Source organism: Gopherus evgoodei, chromosome 1 (genome assembly GCF_007399415.2).
Source record: "Gopherus evgoodei ecotype Sinaloan lineage chromosome 1, rGopEvg1_v1.p, whole genome shotgun sequence".
Taxonomy (NCBI): Eukaryota; Metazoa; Chordata; order Testudines; family Testudinidae; genus Gopherus; species Gopherus evgoodei.
In genome coordinates this window covers 339433681-339460404 of record NC_044322.1, presented here as the reverse complement: position 1 = coordinate 339460404, position 26724 = coordinate 339433681, and the positions used below count along the sequence as shown (strand labels likewise).

Sequence of the window (26724 nt, the reverse complement as noted above, 5' to 3'; positions counted from 1 at the left end):
TCAGCTGAAACGCCCCAGCGTCAGTGTGAACGAGGTGTTGCCTTACTGCGCTATGACTGACCTTGGGAAACGTCCCATAATCCCCTTAAGTCCCGTGGCCACTCTTGTCATTGTTTTGGAATTGGCTGCAGGAATGTGGATATGCCCTTTCAAAGCTCCTTTTCTGACAGCCAGCATGCTTATCTGATCCGAGACAAAGCAACCATTAGTGTGGAATGCTGCTTGCTGTCAGTGAGAGAGAGAGAGAGGCAGGGGAGGGAGGGGTTGCTGCTGTCTGAACTTACAAGACAGCATGCTGATGTGATCTCAGCCCCTCAGTAACTCACTCTCTTTCCCCTCACATACACACACAACACACCTCCTGTCACACTCCACCCTACCCCCCCATTTGAAAAGCACGTTGCAGCCAATTGCATGCTGGGATAGCTACCACAATGCATTGCTCTCTGGCATTGCTTGAGCTGCTAATGTGGCCACGCCAGTGTGCTTGAATCTGACAGTGTGAACACACTGCAGCACATTCCCTACTGCACTGTCCGTGGGCTGGTTTAACTCAGCGCTCTATATCTGCAAGTGTAGCCATGCCCTTAAAGTTGGTAAAATGGTTACTTGGTTTGGTTTTCTGCTCTTTTTTTGCTTGGATAAAAAGCTTGTAAACGAGGTAAAAATGAGCACGAAAGCTCATGCTCCAGTACATCTTAGTCTATAAAATGCCACAGGATCTTTGCTGCTTTTATATATCCAGACTAACACAGCTACCCCTCTGATACTACATCAGTAATTACACAAGCAGAAGTTTCTGATTTTGCTTTTGGGGAAAAAGGTAAATAAAAACTTTATCTGGACTAATATTTGAAATGCATTTTTGGGAAACCCATATTTTCTTTTGTGCTCTCTGCCAGGTGGGATTGGCAATGATTGATCTCTGCCAAGACATCAGAGCTAGCCCTCACTAGATTATTTGTCTAATTTAATTCTTTACCCCTGCAGGTTGGTCTTCTTTCTATCCAAGCTTGACTGTGGTTCAGCATGGCATTCCATGCTGTGAAATGCATATTGGAGATATGTGTCTACCTCCAGGACACCCTGATGCCATTAACTTTGATGATTCAGGTGTTTTTGATACATTTAAAAGGTAACTTCTGGATAAAATGGCGTCATTGCTTTTCTGTGACATTTTTATGCAGAAGAAAAGTTGCATTAACCTTGTGGGCATGTAAATCTACCAGTATGTGAAAGATGTGCCCCCAGGAGGGAGAGGAATTATTTATGATGGTACAAGAGGGTATAAATAGAATAAGACTTCAGGCAAAATGTCAGAAAACCTTTCCGATGGTGAAATCTATTAGTCTATGGAATAGTCTCACAAAGAAAGTGGTGGTAGACCCATTTAGGACATTTCAAACTAGACCAGATAAAGCACTAGAAAATATACTGTATGGAATAGTCATACATTGGGTGGGGGAGTAACGTAGGCTGGATAACCTATTTGCCATTACAAGGTGCATTAGTTGGCTATTGGCATATGCTTCGTATACATCCCACTGTCTTTAGCCATCTGAGCAGTTCACCAGTAACCAGAGAACCAACCAATATGACACGGCTTTATTGCTCCTGGAATATGGTTCCTTTATTTTAAATGTTGTCTAATCAGTTTTTTGAGGATTCTGCAGAGAAGGAAGAGGGAAAAAATAGTTTTGAGCAAACTGATTTTCCCATACTTCTTTCTTCCTAGATTCTCTAGCTGATATGAACCCCATCTTTATCCCCATTACCCTAGCAGCTTCCCTTTCAGCAGCAGATTATGGTCCAGTGATCACTTTGAACTTTCAGTTTCTTTATTGGTACTACTAAAGTTTCCTGTTCCATTTTTTTGGACTAAAACCGCTACTGAAAAAGCATCAGGGTTGCTGGGGATGAAGGAAAAATAAAAAAAATGCCTGTCCCCTGTCTGGACACTTATCAGGCCCTATCTAGTTCTTTGGGCAAAAGGAGTAAAGCAGTGAAGAGATCATGAGGCAACAGCTGCGGGCAGCAGAGCAGAGAAAGTTAAAAACAAAACACTCCAGGCTCAAGCTGTCCTGGGAGCGGGAAGGTGGGGAAGGAGCAGGATCATTGGGAGACAAAAAGCTCCTTTCCACATTTCTCTGTCTCTCTTTGAGCTGACAAGCTAGGCTGTCAGCAGCTTACCCCACCGTCTCCCCCTTTTGCAGTTCTTTACTCTTCCAAGCAGATTTTGGACAATGACTATTCTCCATCCCAGAGCACTGAAGGGAGAGAAGAAATCCCCTCTGTAGACAAGCAAGTCACAGGGTATCTGTCTGATGCTACTTTGATCTTCTATTCAGAACAGCACTTCCAGCCTGTATCTCAACCAGGAAGTACAGGCAGGTGATGGAAATGCCAAATTCAATTTTAAAAATAAAACTATTGGGGTTTATAGATTATGCACATTTTAAATTCAGTTTTGTGGTACAAGCTGGTATTTTAGAGTGATAATTGAATGGTACCTCTTTTTTTAAGGGCATAGAAACATTGTATTTAGTCATTCATATTTTCCCCAGCTATGATCAGCTAAAGGCCTTAGCACTTGAATGTCACATAAGCAGTTAAGAGCATCATGAAACATGATGGAATTATGCAGTGGTGTTGTAGCCACGTTTGTCCCAGGATATTAGAGTGAAAGGTGGTTGAGGTAATACCTTTTACTGGTATTAGTGAGAGTCGAGCTTACTCAGATCTCTTCTTCAGGCCTGGGAAAGGTACTCAGAGTGTCACTGCTAAATACAAGGTGGAACAAATTGTTTAGCTTAAGTAGTGAACACCCTAAATGCTCCAATAGTAATGTGGAGTGAAAGCAGACAGTCACTACACTCTTGAACTAACTCACACAGGAAAAGGATAAAAGACAAAAACACCTCATCACTTGTGGGTGAACACTTTTTTCACAAAATGATCACTTTATAGCTGGCCTCTCGTTCCTCATCCTCAAAGGAAACCTGCCCAACACTTTCAGAAGACAAGCCTGGGAGCTTAAATCCATAACTTCACTAGACACCTAGAAATCATGGACTGAACAGAGACACTAGATTTATGGCTTATTACAACAACCTGTAACCCATTAACAACCTTCCCCAGCTGCTTCCCTTCCACCCCTTCCTTTCTTCCCTGTGACTGAGCGGTGTTAACGGGCCACTTCACCTTGAATGGTCCTTGAAATGTATTAACTACTTATGCTAAACAATTTTTTTGGTCCAATAAAAGGTATTACCTCACCCACCTCATCTCTAATGGTGGAATTCTCACACTTCTGCCACTAGAGGGTGGAAGATTATCAGCTGTGAATTAAATCATGTACTGTATCAATTGAATTAAATCATGTATCTGTGTTAATTTTTCAGTGAAAGTTGCTATATAAGTACAAAAGTGTGCCTAAAGCAGTTGTTTATGAAGACATTGTTTATAATGTTAGTCTCTGTGAGTAGTGTGTTTTTTATATTTGCTGTTAATATAAAAAATTACAAATGAACTACAGGTTTTTTCTGGAAGGTTTATGGAGATGCTCTGTTTTTCATAATATGAAATACACTGAAGCATATTGTGTATAATAAAAATGTAAATGAGTAACACGTTTATATAGACTTTAGTCCTTCTTTAAGTTCAATTTTCAACACAACCTTAACGATGAAGTTCTACTGACTCTTTTATAATATATATTATACAAAAGTATGTATAATCTTAAATACTATACTAAAACTTCACATAAATACTGATGGGGCTTAGTTAGGGCTCAAATTGAAGGAAAAAAGTGCTCTCCCAGATTTTGTCCACAAACCGAACTCTGCCCACTTGCAACTTGAGAAACGAGAATCAGATGCCACTCACCGTAAATTGTATAGAATAGATGTTCAAAATACATTTAGCTATCTCTGCTGGGTTCCACTGGCAGCCTCAACTTAATTCTTCTTCACTGGGGTTTGAGTAAGGCATGTAGGAATTTAAGCTGATTTAGTGATGTAGGAATCTAAGCTGTCATTTAAAAACCATTGTTTCTAGATGTCATGGTTGTCACTTGAAAAGGTGAACTGATGCAGTGATCTTTGCCTGAGTCTGCTGACAGCCTCTGGCAGAAGGAAACACTAAAGTCAGGGAGGAAGCTACCCGGCCCTACATACGCTGCCAGAGCAGACCTGGCCCTTATTACCGTGTGGTGAGCTTTGGTGCCCTGTTGGTTTCTGCAGGATTGGCTCCCACTGGTAAGGCTCAGATGCCCCCTGGACTCCACTTTTCCTCTCTGGCCTTTGGGCTCTGAGTCACTTTGTGGGTGAAGTAGTGGTTGTACTCTCCCATGTGCTATTCACTCAAGGTCCATAAATGAGTTGTCACTGCCAGCAACCATCACACACCAGGCCTTGAGTTCAATCACCTGCCTTGAGTGTTAACAGAGACAAAAACAGAAGGTGGACTAAGGTCCAAAGCAGAAATGAAAGAAAGCTCCAAAAGGAGGTGAAATGAGACCAGAACTACAACTGGCGTACAAGGGGGGAGCCAGTAGTAAACAACAACAGATCTTGCACAGTTGCATCCCACCACCACATTGTGGTGCATCTACCAAAGTTGTTGACTAATCTCTGTGCCAAGTACATCACAGTTGGATGATGTACGTTTTGGGTGAAGCACAAGAACTCTAAAAATGAACAGTGGAACAATTAATTAGGGATTGTTCAGGCACCAACATAGGTTTTAAAAGTAGGACCTGTAAATTTCATTCTAATTGATTCACTTCCTAATCAAGTGATGTATCTTTTCATTCTAGTTATGATTTTACACCAATGGATTCTTCTGCAGTTTACGTATTAAGCAGCATGGCTCGTCAGCGTCGTGCTTCTTTATCTTGTGGAGGATCGGGTAGTCAAGACTTTGAGCGATCAGAATGCAGTAAAAACTGTGTGGCTGATGGATCATCGCAGCTTTCCTCCAGTTCTTTGTGTAGTAAAGCTGGCAAAAGCCACAGCTCAGGGACTGCAAGTACTATGAGTGCCACTTCTCCTAACAAATGCAAAAGACCAATGAATGCCTTCATGCTTTTTGCCAAAAAGTACAGAGTTGAATATACTCAGATGTATCCAGGGAAAGATAACAGGTAACGGTACTTAGCTTCTTAGTTTTGACCATATAATTGATCTAGTAAAGTTTGCAAGTCCTATTTTTAAACCTATAGCAAATTAAGTTTCACAAGTGAAATAAAATGTGTATATATTGTTCCAAGAAACAGACTGAAAGCTGCTCACATAAGGCCAAACTTAAGAGGAGGCTTCAGACCTCAATGAACTTGACAACCAGTGTCAGGGCAGAAACTGGTTTAATAGCTACTTTTATTGTAGCTTTATGTATACTTTATCCTGCCCTCAGAAGCATTTGAGCAATGTTTGTGTGTGTGTGTGCTGTGCACACAGACTTTGTACATTTTGGTAAGATTCGTTCAGGGGAAAAAATACTGTGTTGTCCTTTCTGTTACGGCAGGGAAAGGGGGTTTTTATATCTTGCCTCCCAGTCTCTGATTGTGTCTTTACATAAGATTGTAAGCTCTTTGGGGTAAGGAGTGTTTGTCTTTTTGCCTCTGTCTATAAATCACCTAGAACAGTGTGACTCTGATCCTTGATTAGGGTTTCTAAGTATTGTTCCAAGCAATAATGTTTTAACTGTTCCTATGCCATTCTGTTTACGTTACAAAGCTTGAAAAATCCAGTTACTTAGTCACTAGTGGCGAGTAATATGTAGCTATCCCTGGCAAGAAGGGTTAAATGGGTCTGTTTTGATATGTGTGTACATTTTATTTATTTATATACACACACACACACACACACACACACACACACACACACACACACACACAGTTTATATATAATAAATGTCTAGACAAAGATATCTATTATATATAAATGTTTGTACATATCAGATATGAATAATATGTAAGTTGTAAGTTTTTATATCTATATACATACATAGGTATGTTTGTGCATATTATTTATAAAATGTTTGTGGTTTTATGTACAAGTTCTGAAAAGAATTTTTTTGCCTTTATATGAGAATAGAATCATTTGTTATAAATTACAGTACTAAACCTAGCAAAAACCCAGAGTTAAGAAATTAAACCTCATAGCACAAATAACCCAACCCTTAAATCCCTCTGCTTTGCCATATCATAGAGTTCCATAATGGGATAGTGTCACTTCAATGATGCATCTTTGCAAATGTGTCTGTCTTCAGATTCACTATAACTATCACTGAGAAATCAAAATAGCCAATTAGAAAAACATAATATAATTTCATTTAAAATACTGATTTCAAATGGAGCAAGCTGGAGCTGCAGTTGGGTGAATTCCAAGGAAGTTTTAACATTTCCATATGTAAATTTAGGCTGAGAAAAATAACTGAAGATTAACAAGTAACTGACATTCTGGAATGAAAGACTTAGGGCCTTGGTGGGAAATGCAGTGCATGGGAATACGTATATGCTTTGTCTTTTAAAAAAACATAGTGCCGCATCGGTCACTAGCTTTGGGTTTATCAATTCTACAAACTTGTGACCAGCAAAACAGCCTTTTAGACATACCAGTGGAGTATTCACAAATTTGGATATGCAGAAGCAATCATATTTATTCAAATCTATACAACTTATCAAATTACTGAGAAAATTTTACAGTATATGGTGTATGTTTAATTACAGCATAATCATTAATTTGTAAACTCAGGTTCTGACCTTCCATTGCAATAACAGCTATGCCATTTTTGTTTGTTTGTTTTGCTTACACATATTAAATAGCATTTGTGAACTGGCATTCCAAACTGGGGGCTTAGCGACACTCGAAACTTCAAAGCGCTGCTGTGGGAGCGCTGCTGCGGCACCGCTTTGAAGTTTCGAGTGTGGTCGCAGCGCCAGCCCTGGGAGAGAGCTCGCCCAGCACTGCATGTACTCCACCTTCTCATGGGAATTAACTTGCAGCTCTGAGAGCCGCGCTCCCAGCGCTGCAGCACTGTTTACACTGGTGCTTTACAGCGCTGTATCTTGCAGTGCTCAGGGGGGTGTTTTTTTCACATCCCTGAGTGAGAAAGTTGCAGCGCTGTAACGTGCCAGTGTAGCCAAGGCCTGGGTTACCTTTTTGGGGGTGGGGAAGGGGAACACAATGTATCCAACCCATAAAAGGTTAGATTCATCAAGGAGCTTAGGCACTGGGATGCTCAGTGTCTCAACACCTAATTTTTAGGCACTTAGAAAATCAATGAGATTCACAAAGCTTGAGTGAGGTGCTGAGGTTTCCTGTAGAATGAATGGCGGAAGCTAGCTGCCTTAAATAGGATTCACAAAAGCCAGTGCACTAGTTGGCCCCCTGCCCAATGTAGCCAATAGAAGAGGAGTGTTTCTGCCTGACTTCAAGCTGGAGGGAGGTGCCTCCTTCTGCTTGGGATTCTTAGGGCTTGGCTGCACTGGAGAGATACAGCGCTGATGGTGGCTTTACAGTGCTGTAACTTACTCCTAGTCCACACTGGCAAGGCACATACAGCGCTGCATCTCCCTGGCTACAGCGCTGGCTGTATTCCACCTCAGCCGGGGGAATAACGACTATAGCACTGCTCTTGCAGCGCTGGGGTGCCAGTGTTAACAGTGATTAATCTTACTGTGCTGTAACTGACCTCCAGAACATTCCCATAATGTTTTTTAAGTAAAGATAACACTCTTTGTTTTGTTGTGAACTCAGGGCTCCCGGAGCTGCTTATCTGAAAAACACACAGCTACTGTTTGCTCCAGCAGAGGCAGGCAGGGGGATTCCTTTGGAATGTCCACAGCTAGTGTTTGCTTGAGGAGAGAAGCAGCCCGGAGGGGGAGAGGGGGGATCCGTTTTGGAGCAGCTGCTTAGCTGGTCTGAAGGCTATTTGCATTTAGTGAATGAGAGGGGGGTGGGGGAAGGGGTCGAAAATTTTAAAATGATTGAAGGTTGGTGCTGTGTATCTTCCAGTCCTTAGAACTTGCAAGGCAGGGAGCTGATACAGTGTCAGCTCCAAAAATCCACTCTCTGTCTCCCCCACGCTTCCTGTCACACTCTACCCCACCCCCGTTTTGAAAAGCACGTTGCAGCCACTTGAATGCTGGGATAGCTGCCCACAATGCACCACTCCCAACACCGCTGCAAATGTGGCCACACTGCAGCGCTGGTAGCTGTCAGTATGGCCACACGGCAGCGCTTTCCCTACACAACTGTACGAAGACAGCTTTAACTACCAGCACTGTACAGCTGCAAGTGTAGCCAAACCCTTAGTTGCAAAGCTTTTATTGGAGTTAGGCACCTATGCTCTTTTTGCAAGCTGCCCCAGGGGAAGCAGGGAGGAGCTCTCTCATAACTTGTAGGCCAGGGCTCAGGGTAATTAAAGAGTCATAGGATCAAAAGAACTAAAAGCTGAGTCTCCCACATCTTAGGTGGTTGCTCTAACCAACAGGCTAGAGTCATTCTTATGTGTTTGTGCATGCGCTCTGGCACAATGACACTTTAATTAGTTAATCTAACAATGGAACACCTTCAACAGGAGAAATCGAGGGAAGCCAGCATCCAAATATCCCATAGTCCAGGGGTTAGGTAGGTCACCTGACAAGTGGCAGATACCTGTTCAAATCCCTTCTCCCTCAGGAGGTGTGGATTTGAACCACAGTTTCCCAGGTCAGTACCCTAATCACTGGGCTAAAAGTTATGAGGGAGCTCCTCTGCCTCCTGCTCCACAGTTGCATTACGCCAAGGAACATATATCAGTCCCTGGTTCATGGATCACACTGGGTATAGGTGTCTGGCTGCCTAGAGCAAGGCAGCAGTGCACATGCTTAGAGGCAGAAACAGCCAGCTTTTACTGCAAAACCTTATGTGCCAAGTATGATTAGTGCATACAAGGTTTGGCAGAAGCTGAGCAGGGTGGTTTGTGAATACCTATGGGGCCTGATCCTAGAAAGTAGGCACCTAAAGGGGCACTTACTTAGACACCTAAGCCCCTTTGTGCCTCTAGCCCCAGGCTAATAAAATAGTGATCTGTGAAAACCCCAGTATATAAGGCAACATCCATTTCAGTCTAAGGCTTGAGCAGAATGCTCCCAATCCAAACCTGATTTAAGGCGATGCTTTAGGTGTTTCAGACCTCAGTAAGCTTGACAACCACCATGGGTTCATTGCCATGTATCCATAAGTGGACTTTATCCTGTATGCAAACATATTTAAATAATTTTTGAATGACATGTAAGTTTTTAAAGTGGAACATATCTGAAATACAGCCCCATGTCTTTAGTATAATTGATAGCAAGAGATACCTAGGGTCAGATCACTTTAAATGTGTAGCAGAAGCAAATTTAATGGCTTGTTTAGTGCAGACTTTACAAGGGCTAGAACCTGTAATAATTCCTTCCTCTGCTTAAAAAGCAGCAAAGAGTCCTGTAGCACCTTATAGACTAAGAGACATTTTGGAGCATGACCTTTCGTGTGTGAATACCCACTTTGTCAGACCCACGAAAGCTCATGCTCCAAAACGTCTGTTTGTCTATAAGGTGCTACAGGACTCTTGGTCACTTTTTACAGATCCAGACTAACACGGCTACCCCTCTGATACTTCCTCTTCTTAATTCATCATAAGTAACCATAGCTGTTTGATTACGTAATCAGATGCCTTACTAGCACTTGAAAAGGACAGCAGATGCTTTTTGAGGTACCCTAAAAACATGAGTGAGGGAACACAGGTTGGGGGGAGGGGCAGTCTAGTGAGGGATGTAATTGGACAGGTTTTTGCCTGAATTACTGCTGTCCATAAAGGAAATTTAGAAGAGGCTTACAAGGCCATAGACTTTACTAGCCAGACTTTTCATCAATCTCAGTAGTACTGGTTGGTGAGGAGCCAGGCTCCATTGCCTCTTCCACGTGAAGCTTGCTCTTTTCCACCAGACTGCTGAAGCTCCAAAACCATATAGGTTCAATACCTGTGTGCGCAGCTTTGTCTCTTGGAGATATCAAGTGTCTTGGGCATGAGAGTGTTTTACCAGCCTGTCCTGTACACATTTAGGAAGGTTTAACAAGTTTATAACTCCTTGCTGTGTAACTACCAGAGACAAACCAATAGTCATTATACCAGTAACCTTTGGTTTAGAGCAGGGGGTCAGCAACCTTTCAGAAGTGGTGTGCAAAATTCACTGTAATTTAAGCTTTCCCGTGCCTTAACATTTGTAGAAGGTCTCTCTCTCTCTCTCTCTCTCTGCCTATATTATATAAATAAACCATTGTTGTGTTTAAAGTAAATAAGGTTTTAAAAATATTTAACAAGCTTCATTTAAAATACAATTAAAATGCAGATCTTATCAATTTAGTGTGATCCTTCCCTGGTATCATTGTCTGGGGTTCCAGCCACCAACCCCGCTCAGCCCACTGCCAGTCTGGGGTCCAGCTGCTGGTCCTGCTCAGCCCGCTGCCGCTCTGGGGTTCCATTTACTCAACTGGCAGTGGGCTGAGTGGGCCGGTGGCAGGCTGAGCAGGGCTGGCGGGGGGACTGAGTGGCTCAGTCTGCTGCCAGTCTGGGGTGCCAGTAGCACTCAGCCTGCTGCCAATCTGGGGTTCCAGCTGCCAGCCACTTGCCAGTTGGGGTCTCAGCCGCTGGCCCCGCTCAGCCTCCTGCTGGCCTCGGTGAGCAGAACCCCAGGCTGGCAGTGGGCTGAGGGGGGCTGGTGGCCAGGACCCCGGCTGGCAACAGGGCAGCAGCCGGAACCCCAGAGCAGCGTGTGCCATCAAAAATCGGCTTGCATGCCACCTTTGGCATGTGTGCCATAGGTTACTGGCCCCTGGTTTAGAGAAATGTGGTAAAGTACTAAAATCGGAAACGTAGAGGTGGCAGGTCCCCTCAGAAGTCAGCTAAACTGTCCCCTGTCCCCCCATGCTAAGGCTGGACCAAGTATACCTGGACCAAAGCTATAAGCAAGTAATAATCATATAATGTTATTGAATATTAATATTCAGTAGTCATGCCTGGGTTGTTAAATATGTATAAGCAGCAGTTTCATCCAGTTTAATAAAATGACCAGAAACAGCATGGGTAGGGTCAGACTGCTCACACATGCACATTTTCATGCCTTTGCACGGTAAATGGAAGGTCTGACCCCTTTCCCATGGGCTAATAGCTAGACCTGTATTTAATGACAAGGTTACTATTTGTAAATCAGTTTTCCAGCCTCAGCAGCAGGAGAGGGCAGTATTTGAAACAAGAAATAACATTTTTTTTTTAAACTGCAGTTTAGTTCCTTGAACTCTGTCTGGCTGAGGTATATATAATAACTGGTTCAGCGATCTCCATTTGCCCTAATTAAAGTGAGCTTCTGCAGCATGCTTCCCATACACTGGGGCATATTTAGATCTTCAGTATCTATAGTTGGAAGCCCAGGGGCTTGAGGTGACACCCTTTAACAAATTCTTCATTTAGCTGAGTCACCGTGTTCTCACTCCACAGCACTTGATGATGTACCAGTACTAAATAGTGCCTGTCTGAGAGGGGCAGCTTTTGGGGCCATTGGACAATATCTTGAAACAGATATTTATGAAACCTTCCAGCTAAACTAGTGCATGTACTGGTAGAACTAGCCATGATAACTTAACTCAGAAACATGAACCCTATCATTGAAAGACACAAATTGACCTACCTGTGTGGATTTACCAAAGACAGTTTAACGTGTGAGCCTTTGGGCTCAGGCGTCTTCAAAGCATCTCACTATACAGGCTTAGAGATTAAATTGCACTTCCATTTTGGTCCCTGGGTGCTGCGTAAACCATAGGATTCTGGCTGTGGTAGAACCTTTCAGAATTAGTTTGTCTCCTAGTTGGTGTGGAGCAGAATGAACTACCTCTGAACAGACATATGTAAAACTACCCAGAAGTGCTTGATGTTGCTGTGCTTTACCCGATTTGATTAGGGAGCCAGTAAACTGCACAGTTTACTGCGAGCCTTTTTACTGACAATGTGTGTATCATTGGTAATTTGAGGGGCAATATCCCCTATCCCTTGTTTTCATGAATCACTAATAAAACTTTCTCTGTAATTTAAAGAGGATTTATTAAAATGGTGGGGCTGTGGATTGTATTTTGTATGAACAGCTAATCACCATCATTTTGGAAACAGTTAAGCAGTATGGCACAATGAGGGGAGATGTCCAATGGGCATAGGGCCTATTAGGTGTAAGGTAGAGAAGTTTTTTGTTCACGTTAAGCTTTAGGAAATAATCAAGGGGTGAGTCATAACAAATGGTCCCATACTGCTGTCCAGCCTAGAACTTGTTCAAGAGCCCAACAGTCTGAGCTTCTCCTCCCCACACAGGCTAATAGTGGGGAACTCTGAATGCATCTACCCAGTAGGTCAACCCATCAACCACAGGGAAGCCCATTCTGGTGCGTTTTCATTAAACAAAATCTTTTGTTCGGTTGCAGTCATAGCAAAATCATTACCCTAATTATGTGGCAGCATCTTTTCAGCAAGCCCTGCCATATCATCATCCCATAAAATGAGGTGAAAGAGAACAATTTTGAAAATATTGTGTGGTTGTACATAACGGGTGATAGCCTGCATGGTGACCAACCAGACTCTTAACTTTCCCACTTTGTTAGATTATAGTATGTGATGTTCAAACTTATTTCTAAATGTCAAAATATGCCCTTGTAGCCTTACTCTGTTTAACAATAGCTGGAGGGCTTCCCTGTGACTATTCAGAGAGGCATAGGACAGTCAGAAATATGCTCACACACTGCAAAGAGGAAATTGTTCTTGTTTGCTTTCATGTCTAACATTTTCTTTCTGATGAGAGCCTTTTACAAGAGACAAGAAATATTGTGGGATTTATAAGAAATTCCTGCCTTGACCATTCTGTAAACATTTATTTTGCAGAGCCATAAGTGTGATACTTGGTGACAGGTGGAAGAAAATGAAAAATGAAGAAAGACGGATGTACACGCTGGAAGCCAAGGCTTTGGCTGAAGAACAAAAACGTTTAAATCCTGACTGTTGGAAACGGAAACGAACAAATTCAGTATGTTTTGTCAAGCAGTGCTCGACTGCATTACATAGTTTACAAATAAGTTCATACAGTGCCATGTTTTTCTTTTTCTGCAGTATATAGTAATATAGTATAGTAGACCTCCTGGTCTCCTTTGTTGCACTAGCCCACACTTTCCTTTTGTTACTTTATAGCCTTTAACCTGCTGTTGCAGAGTTGCTGTCACAGTCTGTTCTGACTGACGACAGAGCAATAGGCCTGTTCAAAACCGATGCCAATGTGACTATGTATTGGGTGGAAGCCACTCACTCTCATGTTACTCCTTAAAAAAAAACCCACATGAATTCCACTGGTCTGAAAAGTGAGAAGTTTTTTTCAGAGTATGGAGTCTGTAAGGACTTCGACTTTAAGAGTGTGAATGAGACAGCTTTCTAAGGAGCATATGCAGGTGTTGCTTTAGGGCTTAGACAGAAATGCTGCAAGAGCATGGTTGCTTCTCCACTTACTACTGTACATAGAGCCTTCAGTCTCTGGGCTGCACAAAGCACCATCAAATCCCTGATGGTATCACCCAGCTGGCTGCTTGTATCTTTCTGTTCAATTTATCATTCTAGCAGCTACAATGGCAGAATTAAAATTAGAAATTGTGTAATAAGGCAACAAAACTTCATGTAATTCTGTTAAAGCTTGCAGTAATCCATTATGGTTTAACTAAAGACTTCTGTTTAGTAACTATTTTCCCCAGTAATGTGGTCTTGGGAATCACAATGGGAGATTGCCTGTGCCATTCTAGCCCTGGGCTGGTAAGAGAGAGTTTAGTGTGCATATGCTGGTCATGAGGACCAGATTAAACTCAGCTTCACCTGTGCATTTGAATCGAAACAAATGGATTGTGCATGGAACTGAGAGCAACGTTTCAGTCAGTCTTGGGTTGGCCTCAGCAAGGGGGAGAACTTGAACACACCCCTATGTATTGAGATTTTTCCTGCTAATGCTTTTTGCATGTGTAGATGCAATGATGATGGACATCGTAGCAATACCTAGGATGAACTACCCCCGTGACAAAGCAGCTGTAGCTAGTGATTTGTGCAATTGTTACACCTTGCTTGAGGTTCGGAGAGCGAACAAGCTGATTCAAGAAACTCTCCAAATAACTATTTGGCTTCACTTGTTAGTCTAGGGACAGAGTTAGAGTTAGCTCATTTTGCAACTACCCACATCAGCATGTTATTTTTTGAATGCACCTTGATCAGCAAATGCAAATACTTCTGTACATTCTGTAAATAAATCTTTTTCACATCTCATATTACCTCTGCATCTGTATTTCTCTTTGATTTGTAATTGCTAACATAGTTTCTCTTTTGTTACTGTTTTTACAGGGCTCACAACAACATTAAATCAGAATTTTACTGTTCTTAAGTATATTTACAAAACGGCTGACACTTGATGGAGAGATTTACGAAGATCAAGGTCTTACCATTTGTTGTGAATTTGTGAGACCACAAAATACTGGCATTATCAAGTCAGAAAATGATTTCACATGAGTGAGGATTTGCTTTTTACAATAGAGCATTCAGTAAGCTAAAACTATCAACATTTTAAACCAAATTGCCTTATTTTTCTTCCAGACTTCATATATGTCTATCAGGTAATATAGGCTTGAAATGGATATCCTGTGGTGCTAAGTAAATTAGGAAAAAGAAGAGGAGATGTGTATAAATGTTTTATTTTTTAAAAATGTACAAAATGGGGAATTTTAAAATATGTAACAGCTGTTTATACATTGATTTCTATGCTGATTAATATGTATTGCACAAGCCATGTAATTAATGATGAGTCTGGGAACTGGGATTTCCTGAAATGGCAAAAAGCATTAGTACCAACCTGTGAACTCCCAGTCTGCCCCATGCCAACAAGCTACCAGATTGTGTGGTAAGTGGACAGCGTAGTGTACCGTAGCAGGAGAGTTGCCTAGTGGGGTGCCACATATAAAATTTATATCCACGCTGTGATGTTTTTGCACCAGCTGACAATACTGTGAGCTGTTATTTCCAATGGAAATAATGGCCTGGGCCAGGATGAAATGAATTAATAGCATTGTATTATCTCAAGAAAATATTGCAAATTATAATTGTCACCATTGTACTTTTAACTTTGTGTTTTGTCTCCTCTGCCACATATTCTATGATTATATTTTATTTTGCCATAAGATATCTTTATGGTGGGGGCAAACTTTGCACTTACGTAGGTGCAACACTTGCACTTTACTTTTTTCCTCCAACTGTCTAAAATTAGGCCAGATACATTAAAATTACAGCTGCTTTTGCTGTAAACTTTTATAATCATGGCTTTTCATGTTACTAAACAAGCAGTATGTTTCTTTTTTAAGAATCACAACTGTAAATTAATTGTTCATGACACATGTCTACAGGATGTTGCCCCTAAGATTTTTGCACACTATATTCTTGTATATTATTTCAAATAAATTTGTAAAACTTCTTGGTGGTGTTTTTTTTATAAACTAAAGACTAGTCATTAAGTCAGGCCTGCAGAAATACACATTTTAAGTATTGCAAATCTGTATAAAGGCTTGTGTTGTTTCATAAAGAACCAAAGATGTAGAATAGTTTTACTGCACACATCTGTAAGTATGTTTGTTGCTTTTTAATTAGGAAGCCGCTTATTGAATTTTAAGTACTGAATTCGAGATCAAAAGATAGTAGATGCTCTTTATTACACTTGTAGCAAAAAGATAGAAAATCAAAATTACTTCAATGCGCTAACGATGCTGCAAAGAATCAATGCTACTTTATTTTGTAAATTAAATTTTTTGTGTGTGATAAATAGTGCTTTTTACCTGGAATGTTAGACAAACTGATGTAACGCTACTGAAGTTTAGACTCTTTCATTCTAACATTATAAAAAAAGCTACCTTTCTGCATAACACTAATATTTAATCAAGCTTTTTTTTGTGCCATATTTACAGGAAAATAGCTAAATGTGCAGGTATTATTTATTAGAATTCATTTACTGAAGCATATAGAACATTTGAGAAAGTCCTAAGTTTGTTTTTTACCTTCTAAATTCAGAAAGGATATTAGAAAATATTAGGCAAATATTGTTTGAGAATAATTTTGTGTGAAATTATATTTTTCTATTACAATAAAACATTTCCTACTGTTTAGACAAAGTTGAGGAATACAGAGTACAAAAAGAAGATGTTAGAACCTTTATTAGGGCTTCTTCTAATAGCACTTTTGGAAAGGATGGCATATTTGAAAAGAATTATTTATATTAACCCTATAAGCATTCATCGGTCAGTGCCCAATTACCAATATAGAATTTGAGTAGCATTGGAGTCGGATGCTGCTACTGAAGCGTAGACATTGCTTTCTTCAGCAGTTGAACCATTATGGGATAGACTGGTGCAAACTCCTTTCCTTCTCTTGTTCTTACTGACTGAACATAAGCTTCCAGTGCGCCTCTGAGTTAAAAAATAAAAAAAACTAAATCAGAGGATCATTTTAATTGTAAAGAAGTTAGATCAATTAATTAGTTAAGTCAAGTCTATTAGAAAACAGTTATTTGTGCAGCTAGATATTGGGACCCAGAGTAGATCGGCAAGCTAGAACCGGGAATACCAAAAAAGGTTCCTGACTGTATAAACCCTGAACGATCAGCCCTGCTCTCTCACTAAACCAGGGTCTTCCCAAACTGTTGGAAGTTCAGCCGCTCACCTCTCAAAAATCAGGAAAATAAAATTAGTTACAACCAACCCTCCAATCCTGTGTGGTGGTAGACAGACATTTTCATTTCTGTATCTTCACAATCCCAGCTTCCCACACCTGTTCTATGAAGATCAACTTAGTCTCCTTTCAGCAGTGAAATAATTAGTGGCCATTTCTGCCTCCCAGTGATTGCTTCAGGCTCTCTATAAACTCAGGCAGGCATGAAGTGAATGTGTTCTTCTCAAACAGAGCTGCTAACTTTTAATGACTGACTGGAAAAAAATCGAAAGGGCTGTAGGTGGCTCCTCTCTGCTCCACCTTTTGGGAAATACTGCTTTTACTGATGATACATTTTCACATGTATGTGTGCATTTCTACTGGATTTTTCTTATGCAACTGTCATGCATGTTGCCAGGCTAAGTATGTAGATTCAGGCCAGAAGAGACCATTATGATTATGTAGGCTGACCTATGTAACACAAGCCACAGCTTTCACCCAACAGCGGGGTTGAACTAGAGCATATCTGAAGACAGAACTGGGTCCTGTGGGCTTGATTTGTCAAAGATGGTTTATTAATATTAAATGGTAACCCCTAGTTTTTTAAATAAAATAAACTGATTTTGATTTTTACTGTTAGACAAAAAAATTAAAACTACTTAGTTAAATATTTACCAGTAATTCAATTTACTGTCAGACTCCTCTTTTTCTGTCCCACACGAGAGACAGATGGAACAATAGTGCCAACTATCCGGTAGCAAAGTTGAGAGTGAGCCTTTTCCTCTAAGCTCCAGTCTGAGCCTCCCTTTCCGTTAGACTTTACCATAGCAAATAGTTAGAAAAGCTTAAAAAAATAATCCTCAGAGGGTGGATTAGGGAAGAGGAGCTGACAAACAGTTACTAGTAAATAATTTCCCCTCGTTATACATTTCTTTTCTCCTATTTAGTAAAAATCAACTCAAGGCCAGTTGGTTACAGCATGAACACTTTACCTGATAGTGCTATTAGCAAAATTCTGCCCAAAGGCAGGTTGAGCAGTCAGCAGGTAAAGCTTTATGAATGAGTGCATGGCTGCCTTATTTCAGAAGCAAATGGCTTTGCCCTCGCTGCCCAAGAAATATAACTGCCTCAGGGGATGAGGAAGACTGCCTTGTTTGTAAACTAGGCAACAACCTCCTTTATCCATCTGTTGAGGACAGGCTTTAGCAGCTCTATTTTCTTTATAGCATCCCTCAAAACAAACAATTAGAATAACAAAAAAAATTTAGAACGCATTTATTACCCACGGTATGCAGCTGGGACAGGGCAAGAGCTTGAGAGAAAAATAGGATCACTGATATGGAATTCCTTGTTCACTTGTAATAAAGTCTAGACCCGGGATCAGCAACCTTTGGCACGCGGCCCGTCAGGGAAATCCAGTGGCGGGCTGGGATGGTTTGTTTACCTGCAGCGTCCGCAGGTTCGGCGGATCACAGCTGCCACTGGCCGTGGTTCACCATTCCAGGTTGCGGGAAGCGGCATGGGCCAAGGGATGTGCTGGCCACCACTTCTCCCAGCCCCCATTGGCCTGGAACGGAGAACCAATGGGAGCTGTGATCGGCCGAACCTGAGGACGCTGCAGGTAAACAAACTGTCCTGGCCCACCAGCAGATTTCCCTGATGGGCTGCGTGCCAAAGGTTGCTGATCCCTGGACTAGAAGATGGAACAACTATTTGTCAGGGAGGAGGGAGAGAAGCTCTGAGGAGGATGGGGAAACTTTATTCCTCAACTCTCATAGCTGAAGTCACTACACTCATAGCATCTTTTAGGGTGATCCATTTGAGAGGGAACTTGCCTAAAGGCTCAAAGGGAGAGGAATCCCATTGAACAAGAGGGAAATCCTGCTGAGGAGTAAAATGGGCTATAATGGTTTCACAGCCCACTTTTAGTGTAGTTGATTGTGATGCCGAGGAGGTAGAAGGCTTCACGTCCTATAAGTACTGTCCTGGGCTGTCGAATAATCACAGATAACTCACGCAATTAACTCAAAAAAATTAATTGAGATTAATTGCACTGTTAAACAATAGAATACCAATTTAAATTACAATACAAAGTATACAGTGCTCACTTTATATTATTTTTTATTACAAATATTTGCACTGTAAAAATGATAAAGGAAACATATGAGGTGAATTGAAAAATACTAAGTAATGTAGTGCAATCTCTTTATCATGAAAGTGCAACTTACAAATGTAAGTTTTTTTGGTTAGATAACAGCACTCAAAACCAAAACAATGTAAAACTCTTGTAGCTGGGGTCGCAAGATATTTATGTGCCAGATGTGCTACAGATTCATATGCCTCTTCATGCTTCGGCCATCATTCCAGAGGACATGCTTTAATTAAATTTGTGACAACTCCTAGGGGAGAGAACTGTATGTCTCCTGCTCCGTTTTACCCGCATTCTGCCATATATTTCATGTTACAGCAGTCTCAGATGATGACCTAGCACATGTTCATTTTAAGAACACTTTCACTGCAAATTTGACAAAATGCAAAGAAGATATCAATGTGAAATTTATAAAGATAGCTACAGCACTCAACCCAAGATTTTAAGTGTCTGAAGTGGCTTCCAAAATCTGCGAGGGACAAAGTGTGGAGCATGCTTTCAGAAGTCTTAAAAGAGCAACACTCTGATGCAGAAACTACAGAACCCAAACCATCAAAAAAGAAAATCAACCTTCTGCTGGTGGCATCTGACTCAGATGACAAAATGAACATGTGTCGGGCCTCATTTCTTTGGATTATTATCGAGCAGAACCCGTCATCAGCATGGACGCATGTCCTCTGGAATGGTGATTGAAGCATCAAGGGCCATATGACTTGTTAGCGCATCTGGCATGTAAATATCTTGCCACGCCAGCTATAACAGTATCATGCAAACACCTGTTCTCACTTTCAGGTGACATTATAAACAAGAAACAGGCAGCATTATCTCCTGCAAATGTAAACAAACTTGTTTGTCTGAGTGATTGGCTGAACAAGAAGTAGGACTGAATGAAGTTATAGGCTCTACAGTATTACATTGTTTTATTTTTGAATGCGGGGGGGGGAGGGGTTGTACATAATTCTACATTTGTAAGTTCAATTTTCATGATAAAGAGATTGCACTTGTCATAACATTTTTCCCAGATTTGGACCTTAGCGTCCAAAATATGGGTGTTAGCATGAAAACCTCCAAGCTTAGTTACCAGCTTGGACCTGGTAAAGCTGCTACCACCCAAAAAATTAGAGTGTTTTGGGGCACTCTGGTCCCCTCAACAACCTTCCCTGGGGACCCCAAGACCCAAATTCCTTGAGTCTCACAACAAAGGGGAATAAACCATTTCCCTTCCCCCCTCCAGGTGTTCCCTCCCTGGGTTCCTGGAGAGATATACAGAAGCAAGCTCTGTGAATCTAAACAGAGGGACTCCACCCTCCCTATTTCCAGTCCTGGAAAACACAAGTACCGAGAGAGAGCTAATCTCTCCTCTTCCTCCCTCACCCAGAGGGTATGCAAAGTCAGGTTAATAAATCTAACACAAAGAGATTTTCCCCCCTGACTTTTTCCTCCCACCAATTCCCTGGTGAGTTGCAGACTCAATTCCCTGGAGTCCCCACTAAAGAAAAACTCCAACAGGTCTTAAAAAGAAAGCTTTATATAAAAAGAAAGAAAAGGACATAAAAATGGTCTCTCTGTATTAAGGTGACAAATACAGGGTCAATTGCTTAAAAGAAAAATGAATAAACAGCCTTATTCAAAAAGAATACAATTTAACACATTCCAGCAACTATACCCATGTAAATACAAAAAAACCCAATATAAACCTATGGTCTTCCTATCTTTGTACTTACAACTTGGAAACAAGATTAGAAAGCCAGGAGATAGAAAAATCACTCTCATAGCCGAGAGGATCAGACACAAGACAAAGAACAAAGAACTCACACCCAAAACTTCCCTCCACCCAGATTTGAAAAAGTCTTGTTTCCTGATTGGTCCTCTGGTCAGGTGTTTCAGGTTACTCCTTTCCAGGTGAAAGAGACATTAACCCTTAGCTATCTGTTTATGACAGCACTACAATAGGTGAATTAGGTGAATTGAAAAATACTATTTCTTTTGTTTTTCACAGTGCGAATATTTGTAATCAAAACATAAAGTGAGCACTGTACACTTTGTATTCTATGTTGTAACTGAAATCAATATATTTGAAAATGTAGAAAACAGCGAAAAACATTTAAATAAATGGTAGTCTATTATTGTTTAACTGCGAGATTAATCATGCAGTAAATCACAATTCATTATTTTAATCACATGATTAATTCTTTTAATCGCTTGACAGCTCTAGTACTGACATTTCTGAAAGTAGAGGGCTCTTTAACTGAGCAAAGGCATAATGAGATCCAATAGTTGGAAGCCGAAGTGACAAATTCAGGGCAGAAATAAAATGATGAAGGCAATTAACAATTGGAACAGATTACCCAGGGCTGTTGTAGATTCTCCATCATTTTAAGTCTTTCAATCAAAAGAGGATGTCTTTCTAAAAGAGATGCTCTAGATTAACCAGAAGTCAAGGACTGGATGCAAGAACTGCTTGGTGAAATTCTACAACCTGGTCATGCAGGAGGTCAGACTAGATAATCATATTAAAGTCCTTCTGGCTTTAAATTCTATTGGTATGGAGAAAGTAAATTAGGAATTGTTATTTAACTCCTCACAATACAAGGATTAGGGGTCACCAAATGAAATTAATAGGCAGCAGGTTTAAAACAAAACAAAATAAAGTATTTCTTCACATAACACAGACACCCTGTGGAACTCCTTGCCAGAGGATGTTGTGAAAGCCAAGACTATAACAGGGTTCAAAAAAGAACTAGTTAAGTTCATGGAGGATAGGTCCATCAATGACTATTAGCCAGGATGGGCTGGGATGGTGTCCCTAGCCTCTGTTTACCAGAAGCTGTGAATGGGTGACTGGGGATGGATCACTTGATGATTACCTGTTCTGTTCATTCCTTCTGGGGCACCTGGCATTGACTACAGTCGGAAGACAGGATACTTGGCTGGATGGACCATTGGTGTGACCCAGTATGGGCATTCTTATGTAATCTAACCAGGTAGATGACTAACTCTGCAGAGATACTCTCCACTAAGAGCTGAACATGTGACTTGAGTCAGAATTTTGCATGTATGTGGAATGTGAAAATCCATGTATCTATGAAAAGCATTGTTATGTGAATGAATCACTGTGAGTTTTATGTATAACACATAGTGACTTGCAATACCAGGGTACCTGAACTGACATGACTGGTGAGCACATAAGCAAATACAATAATATGGTGTAACTGAAATTGTCTTGTGTGGTGTGATGCGATGGAAAATACACTAATGCGCTCACTGCTATTTACACAGTATGAACTTGAGGCAAGGTTGAAAGTCAAACACCAGTTCTTGAGAAAGGAGTTTGGGAATTTCAGGACCAAGACAGAGTCATGACCATGTTCATAAGAGCTGAGACCCAAGGATGCTAAGGCCACCAGGGGAGCCAATAACATCACCATTGTCCTCTCCTGACTGATTTTCCTTGGAAGAAATGTTTGTAACTGGGTGCTGAAAAATTAGGGAGTTTAATCCTCTTAGCATAACAAGACAACTAGGGGGACAGAAACTGAAGGAGCTATTTTCAAAATCAACAGATACCGATGTTTTTTAATCCCTGGTGTTCTGGGGTGGGATCGCTCCTGCTAAAGCTGTTCCATTTTGTATAACTAACAGGGCTTGAACCTGAATCTCCCACACCTAGCTGGGTGCGCTACCCACTTGGCTACAGTGTCAATTTGTTTTCTCTGGCCCAATGTTCTTTAATTATTAGGCATTAGGTATTGCAACACTTAGGTCCCTTTTGTGGCTCTAGCCCTTAGTGCTTTTGCCTCTCCCTCTGCCAAACAGGGACAAAACTGTTTCCATATTTGTAGTGGTGACAAGAGGCCAAACTCATCAATGTTTGAACACTTCTTTGGAAACTTACACAGTGCTATATATGTTATATATGGATTTCCTCTGAGCTAGCAGAAAGGATGGATCCCCAAAACAGCTGTGTAATGTTCAACACCTCCCTGGGAAAACTTGGATTCTGTTCTGTAGAACTCTGGCCTGAATGGAAAAGAAGGCTAAGTACAGCTACGACTTGTGTAACAAATGCAGTGATAGCAGCAATTCTAATGGCCACCCCGGAGTCTCAAAAAGAAATTCAAAGAAATATTCCTTTCATAATAATTGCACCACTAACAGCTGATATAGAAGAAGAGAACCACTGTTTTCAATACCTCATATTGATAAGCTGAGAATATAAGGGAGATTTAAGAAATAACAAAGATGTCTGGAAAGTGCGAGATGAGATGCAGTATCCTGGAGAGCAAAGGCAACATTTCCTGAGGTCAAATATGCTCTCAAAATTATACACCTCATATGCTCCCTGAAGGAGATCAACAACTGCGAGCTGAAGCCAACATTTTCAAATAATAGAGGCCCTTAAAGTCAATGGGAGCTGCTGGACACTTGGCATTTTTATAGATTAGGTCACTTATGTGGGTGTCTAAACGTGAGTTTAGGAGCTCCACTTCAGCACTTACTGTTGAAAATCTTTGCCTAGGGAATTCAGAAAATCTAAATAGGAAATGAGCTCAGATGTGAGTTTCCTGCCAGGGAAATTATCCCCATCCCTGCAATGCAGTAGCCACCTCCACAGTCAGATGCTCCCCCAACAAGTTGGAAGCTGGGTCTCGGTGCACAGCAGGAGAAGGGTGCTTAGGCAGTGGATTGATCCTAGCATCTGGGAAGGCAGGAATATGCAGTTTCACAGGAGATATGTCCATGCAAGAAGGAGCAAGGATGAGAGCCTGTTATCTCTCAGACGCAGGCAGTAGACAACAGGCACAGAGATTAGGAGAAGAGGTTCTGAATCATCTCCATAGTGCTGCAGTAATGGAGACCCACTGGCCCAGGCTAAGAGAGGAACACCGTGGCAGGCAAGCCAGCAGAAGTATAACAAACCAATGCTGTGAGAAAGAGTGCTGCAGAGAAAGGCACAAAACCAAATCCAAGGGAAATCAGGACCAAGGAGCAGGGTATTAACTCACCTAGGGTATGTCTACACAGCTGGAGGTGTGATTCCCAGCATAGATATATATACATGCAACGAGCTCTGCTTGAGCTTGCACCTAAAAATAATCATGTGGCCATGGCAGCATGACATGCCCCTGGATAGATACCCAAGTAACCAGCCTGAGCCAGCGCCCATGCCACAGCACTAGCACTGCTATTTTCAGGTTCCCGCTCTGCTTGAGCTAGCTTGACACATGTATGTCTACCCACGCTGGGAATCACACCTCCCAGCTGTGGTGCAGATATCACCTTAGTTGCTTGAGAGAAACACAGAAGCTAAACAATGAACCTAAGGTCACTCAACAAAGGTCAAAAATTGGGCATGGGGTGAGCCCTACTGATAGCAATAAACAGAAAGTTCACCACGACTGAGAGAAGACTGATCTGAAGCCTGGGGTCCTGCACTTACAGCTTGCTAGAGGGAAGGAAGAGAATCTGAGCACAGCACTGTAGCCCCTGAAGAGCTTGAGATTCAAGCCCTGCCAGGTGATCGCTGGGCTGCAGAGAGAGTCCAGCACTTCATTTTATTTACATATCAAAGACCAGAGCAGGGTAATGTATTCTCAGTTACTGAGCCTTTTACAGAAGGAGCTAGGTTTCCAAGAGGGGACTTGCTAGCAAGCTAGGTTTGTGTATGGTCAAAGTACCTCACAGATCAGTTCTTGCTGCATTTTCTAACTCCTTAGAGGCCAGAGGTCTACCAACAGTACCAGCGTCTTTCCTGTTGAAGCTATGAAATACACTCAGGCTGTTGAACATCACATACGCAACCTTGACATTGTGGAAATCACCTAGCGTGGTATACATAATGCTGTATCATGCACCATCAGTGAAACAATCTATTTCGGATGGGCACTGAAGAAACCATGGCTTTCTGAAGAGGACTCTGATACATTAGGAAAAAAAAGGAAGAAGCACATAAGCAGGGAGATGTCCATGAAAGTAAATGGTTGAAACGCTTTTTCTGGGTCATGGTACAATGTGACTGAGATCTACATCAACTCCCTGGTCGATGAAGTAGAGGACAGCCTACAGCACAACATTCTTTGTCTTGCCTACAAAGGTATCATGCACCTGGCTGGCAGCCATAAGCAACCTTCTAATATTCCTTTCACGAAACCAGGTACATCTCTCTGCCCCTCAGCAGATGAAGTCCTGGACCATGCATTCTCATCCCTGCACTATTCTGTCAAGCTATTGACTGAATGTTAGGACTTGCCACTCCACATACTGGAATAAAGATTGTTCAAGAAGTGGTCACCAACAAAACCATGGTGCCTTGCTTGTGGAGAAGCTACGGAATTTCAGTTCTGCCCTTCAAGGTTTCTAAGACTCTGCTTGCACTGTGGGCTTGAATATCTCATGGCAGAAGACCAAGATCCAGAACTCAGGGCTGGCACACCAGCACCCCCAGTGCAGTGCAGGTCAAGCACCATGGGAAGGATTGACAAGTTTATCTGCTTTCACTGCAGAGTGCTAACAGTTGCAGCAAACCAGATGTCCTCTGACGAATAGTTCTTGCTGCCTCCTGCATGAAGTCTGTGTCTCACTTATGGACACAAAAACGTTTCTGTGCTGAGACAACATTCAGGATCTGCCGAAACTGCATACTGCCTGTACTGCTATTCCAGTCAGAAACCTGGACTCTCTTACAGGCACCTTGGAGAGGCTAGCGGGATTCTATATGCACTGTCAGCATCAAATCCTGAACATCCAGCAGTTCGACTTTGTGAGAAATGTCACTATCTCTGAGAGACCTGGCCCTCCTCTAGTCGCTCATTAAAAAGCAGCATTGCATGCTCTTTGGCCAGGATGTACTAAAACACCCCAATACACCATCCTCTGAAACTTTCCATCGGTGTACGAAACTCTCCATCTTGACCCAGCCTGGCACTGTTTGTGGGGCTGCCCCAGAGATTTGTGGATTAGCAGGATAGACGCAGTTCTGGGAACGTCACCTCTACAATGCCTGATATGATTCTATCAATAGAAGTTACTGTGGCTGGTGCCATGGTCCTCAGTAGATTACACATTTTTGAGAGAGGAGATAGAGGAGAAGAAAGCACCGCACAGTAAAAGGACAGCCTGACTGGAACATAGAGGGAGAGCAAATGAGGCACTGAACTGAGTAACCATGGAGCCTGGGGTAGTCAGTCACGATAGCTACCTGGCGTAGCTCCTCTACAGAACACAGATAAGAAGGAAATGGTGGCCTGAGTACCAGGCAGTGCCTCTATCCCATTGCAGGGCTGGCACAAGACGCCCTAACTGGAACCAATGGACTGAGTTTGGGAAAGTTCCTTCCCTGATCATGCACAGGAGCATATCACCCAAGACTGAGGCTATGTTAAAAGTGTGTTAAGAGTGTATCTGAGACTCGTATAACTTGGTTGTATTAAGAGCTTTCAAATGACCAGAGAACTGCAGGTGAATGAGTGCAGAAGAACTCCTTGAGGTGCCCATATGCTTTTATAGGACATGCTGCGTGTTCCATTTCTGTAACCATATACTAATGAGTCACCACATGCCAACCCCTTTTGAACAGCCACTCAGACTCTCCTCCTAGAACGTCTATACTCTCATATCCTACTACAGGAAAAGCGAGCCCTCTTCCCAATCAGAAAGCAGGCTGCAGGCATGTTAGCCAGTGATCAAATTATTCCACCCATTGATCCAAAGTAACAATGAATGCTGGGATTTGTTCAACTACCTGAACATTCTAAGCAACCTCAGCCCTCATTCCCACTTTTCTCACTGGTGCT

General features: G+C 41.8%; 2 protein-coding genes across 4 annotated transcripts in view; one reads left to right on the top strand and one right to left on the bottom strand.

The window, feature by feature from the left end:
- Positions 1-15556, top strand: part of HBP1 (HMG-box transcription factor 1) — a 34673-nt gene extending 19117 nt beyond the window's left edge. For both annotated transcript variants that reach the window (XM_030549279.1, XM_030549334.1), the window contains 4 exons: positions 991-1135; positions 4817-5143; positions 12949-13090; positions 14437-15556. In XM_030549279.1, the coding sequence (XP_030405139.1) occupies positions 991-1135; positions 4817-5143; positions 12949-13090; positions 14437-14454 (632 nt within the window). In that variant the 3' untranslated portion in view covers positions 14455-15556. The remainder of the gene's footprint in view (positions 1-990; positions 1136-4816; positions 5144-12948; positions 13091-14436) is intronic.
- Positions 15557-15772: 216 nt separating this feature from the next.
- COG5 (component of oligomeric golgi complex 5) overlaps positions 15773-26724 on the bottom strand; it is a 346421-nt gene continuing 335469 nt past the window's right edge. For both annotated transcript variants that reach the window (XM_030549122.1, XM_030549212.1), the window contains one exon: positions 15773-16541. In XM_030549122.1, the coding sequence (XP_030404982.1) occupies positions 16427-16541 (115 nt within the window). In that variant the 3' untranslated portion in view covers positions 15773-16426. The remainder of the gene's footprint in view (positions 16542-26724) is intronic.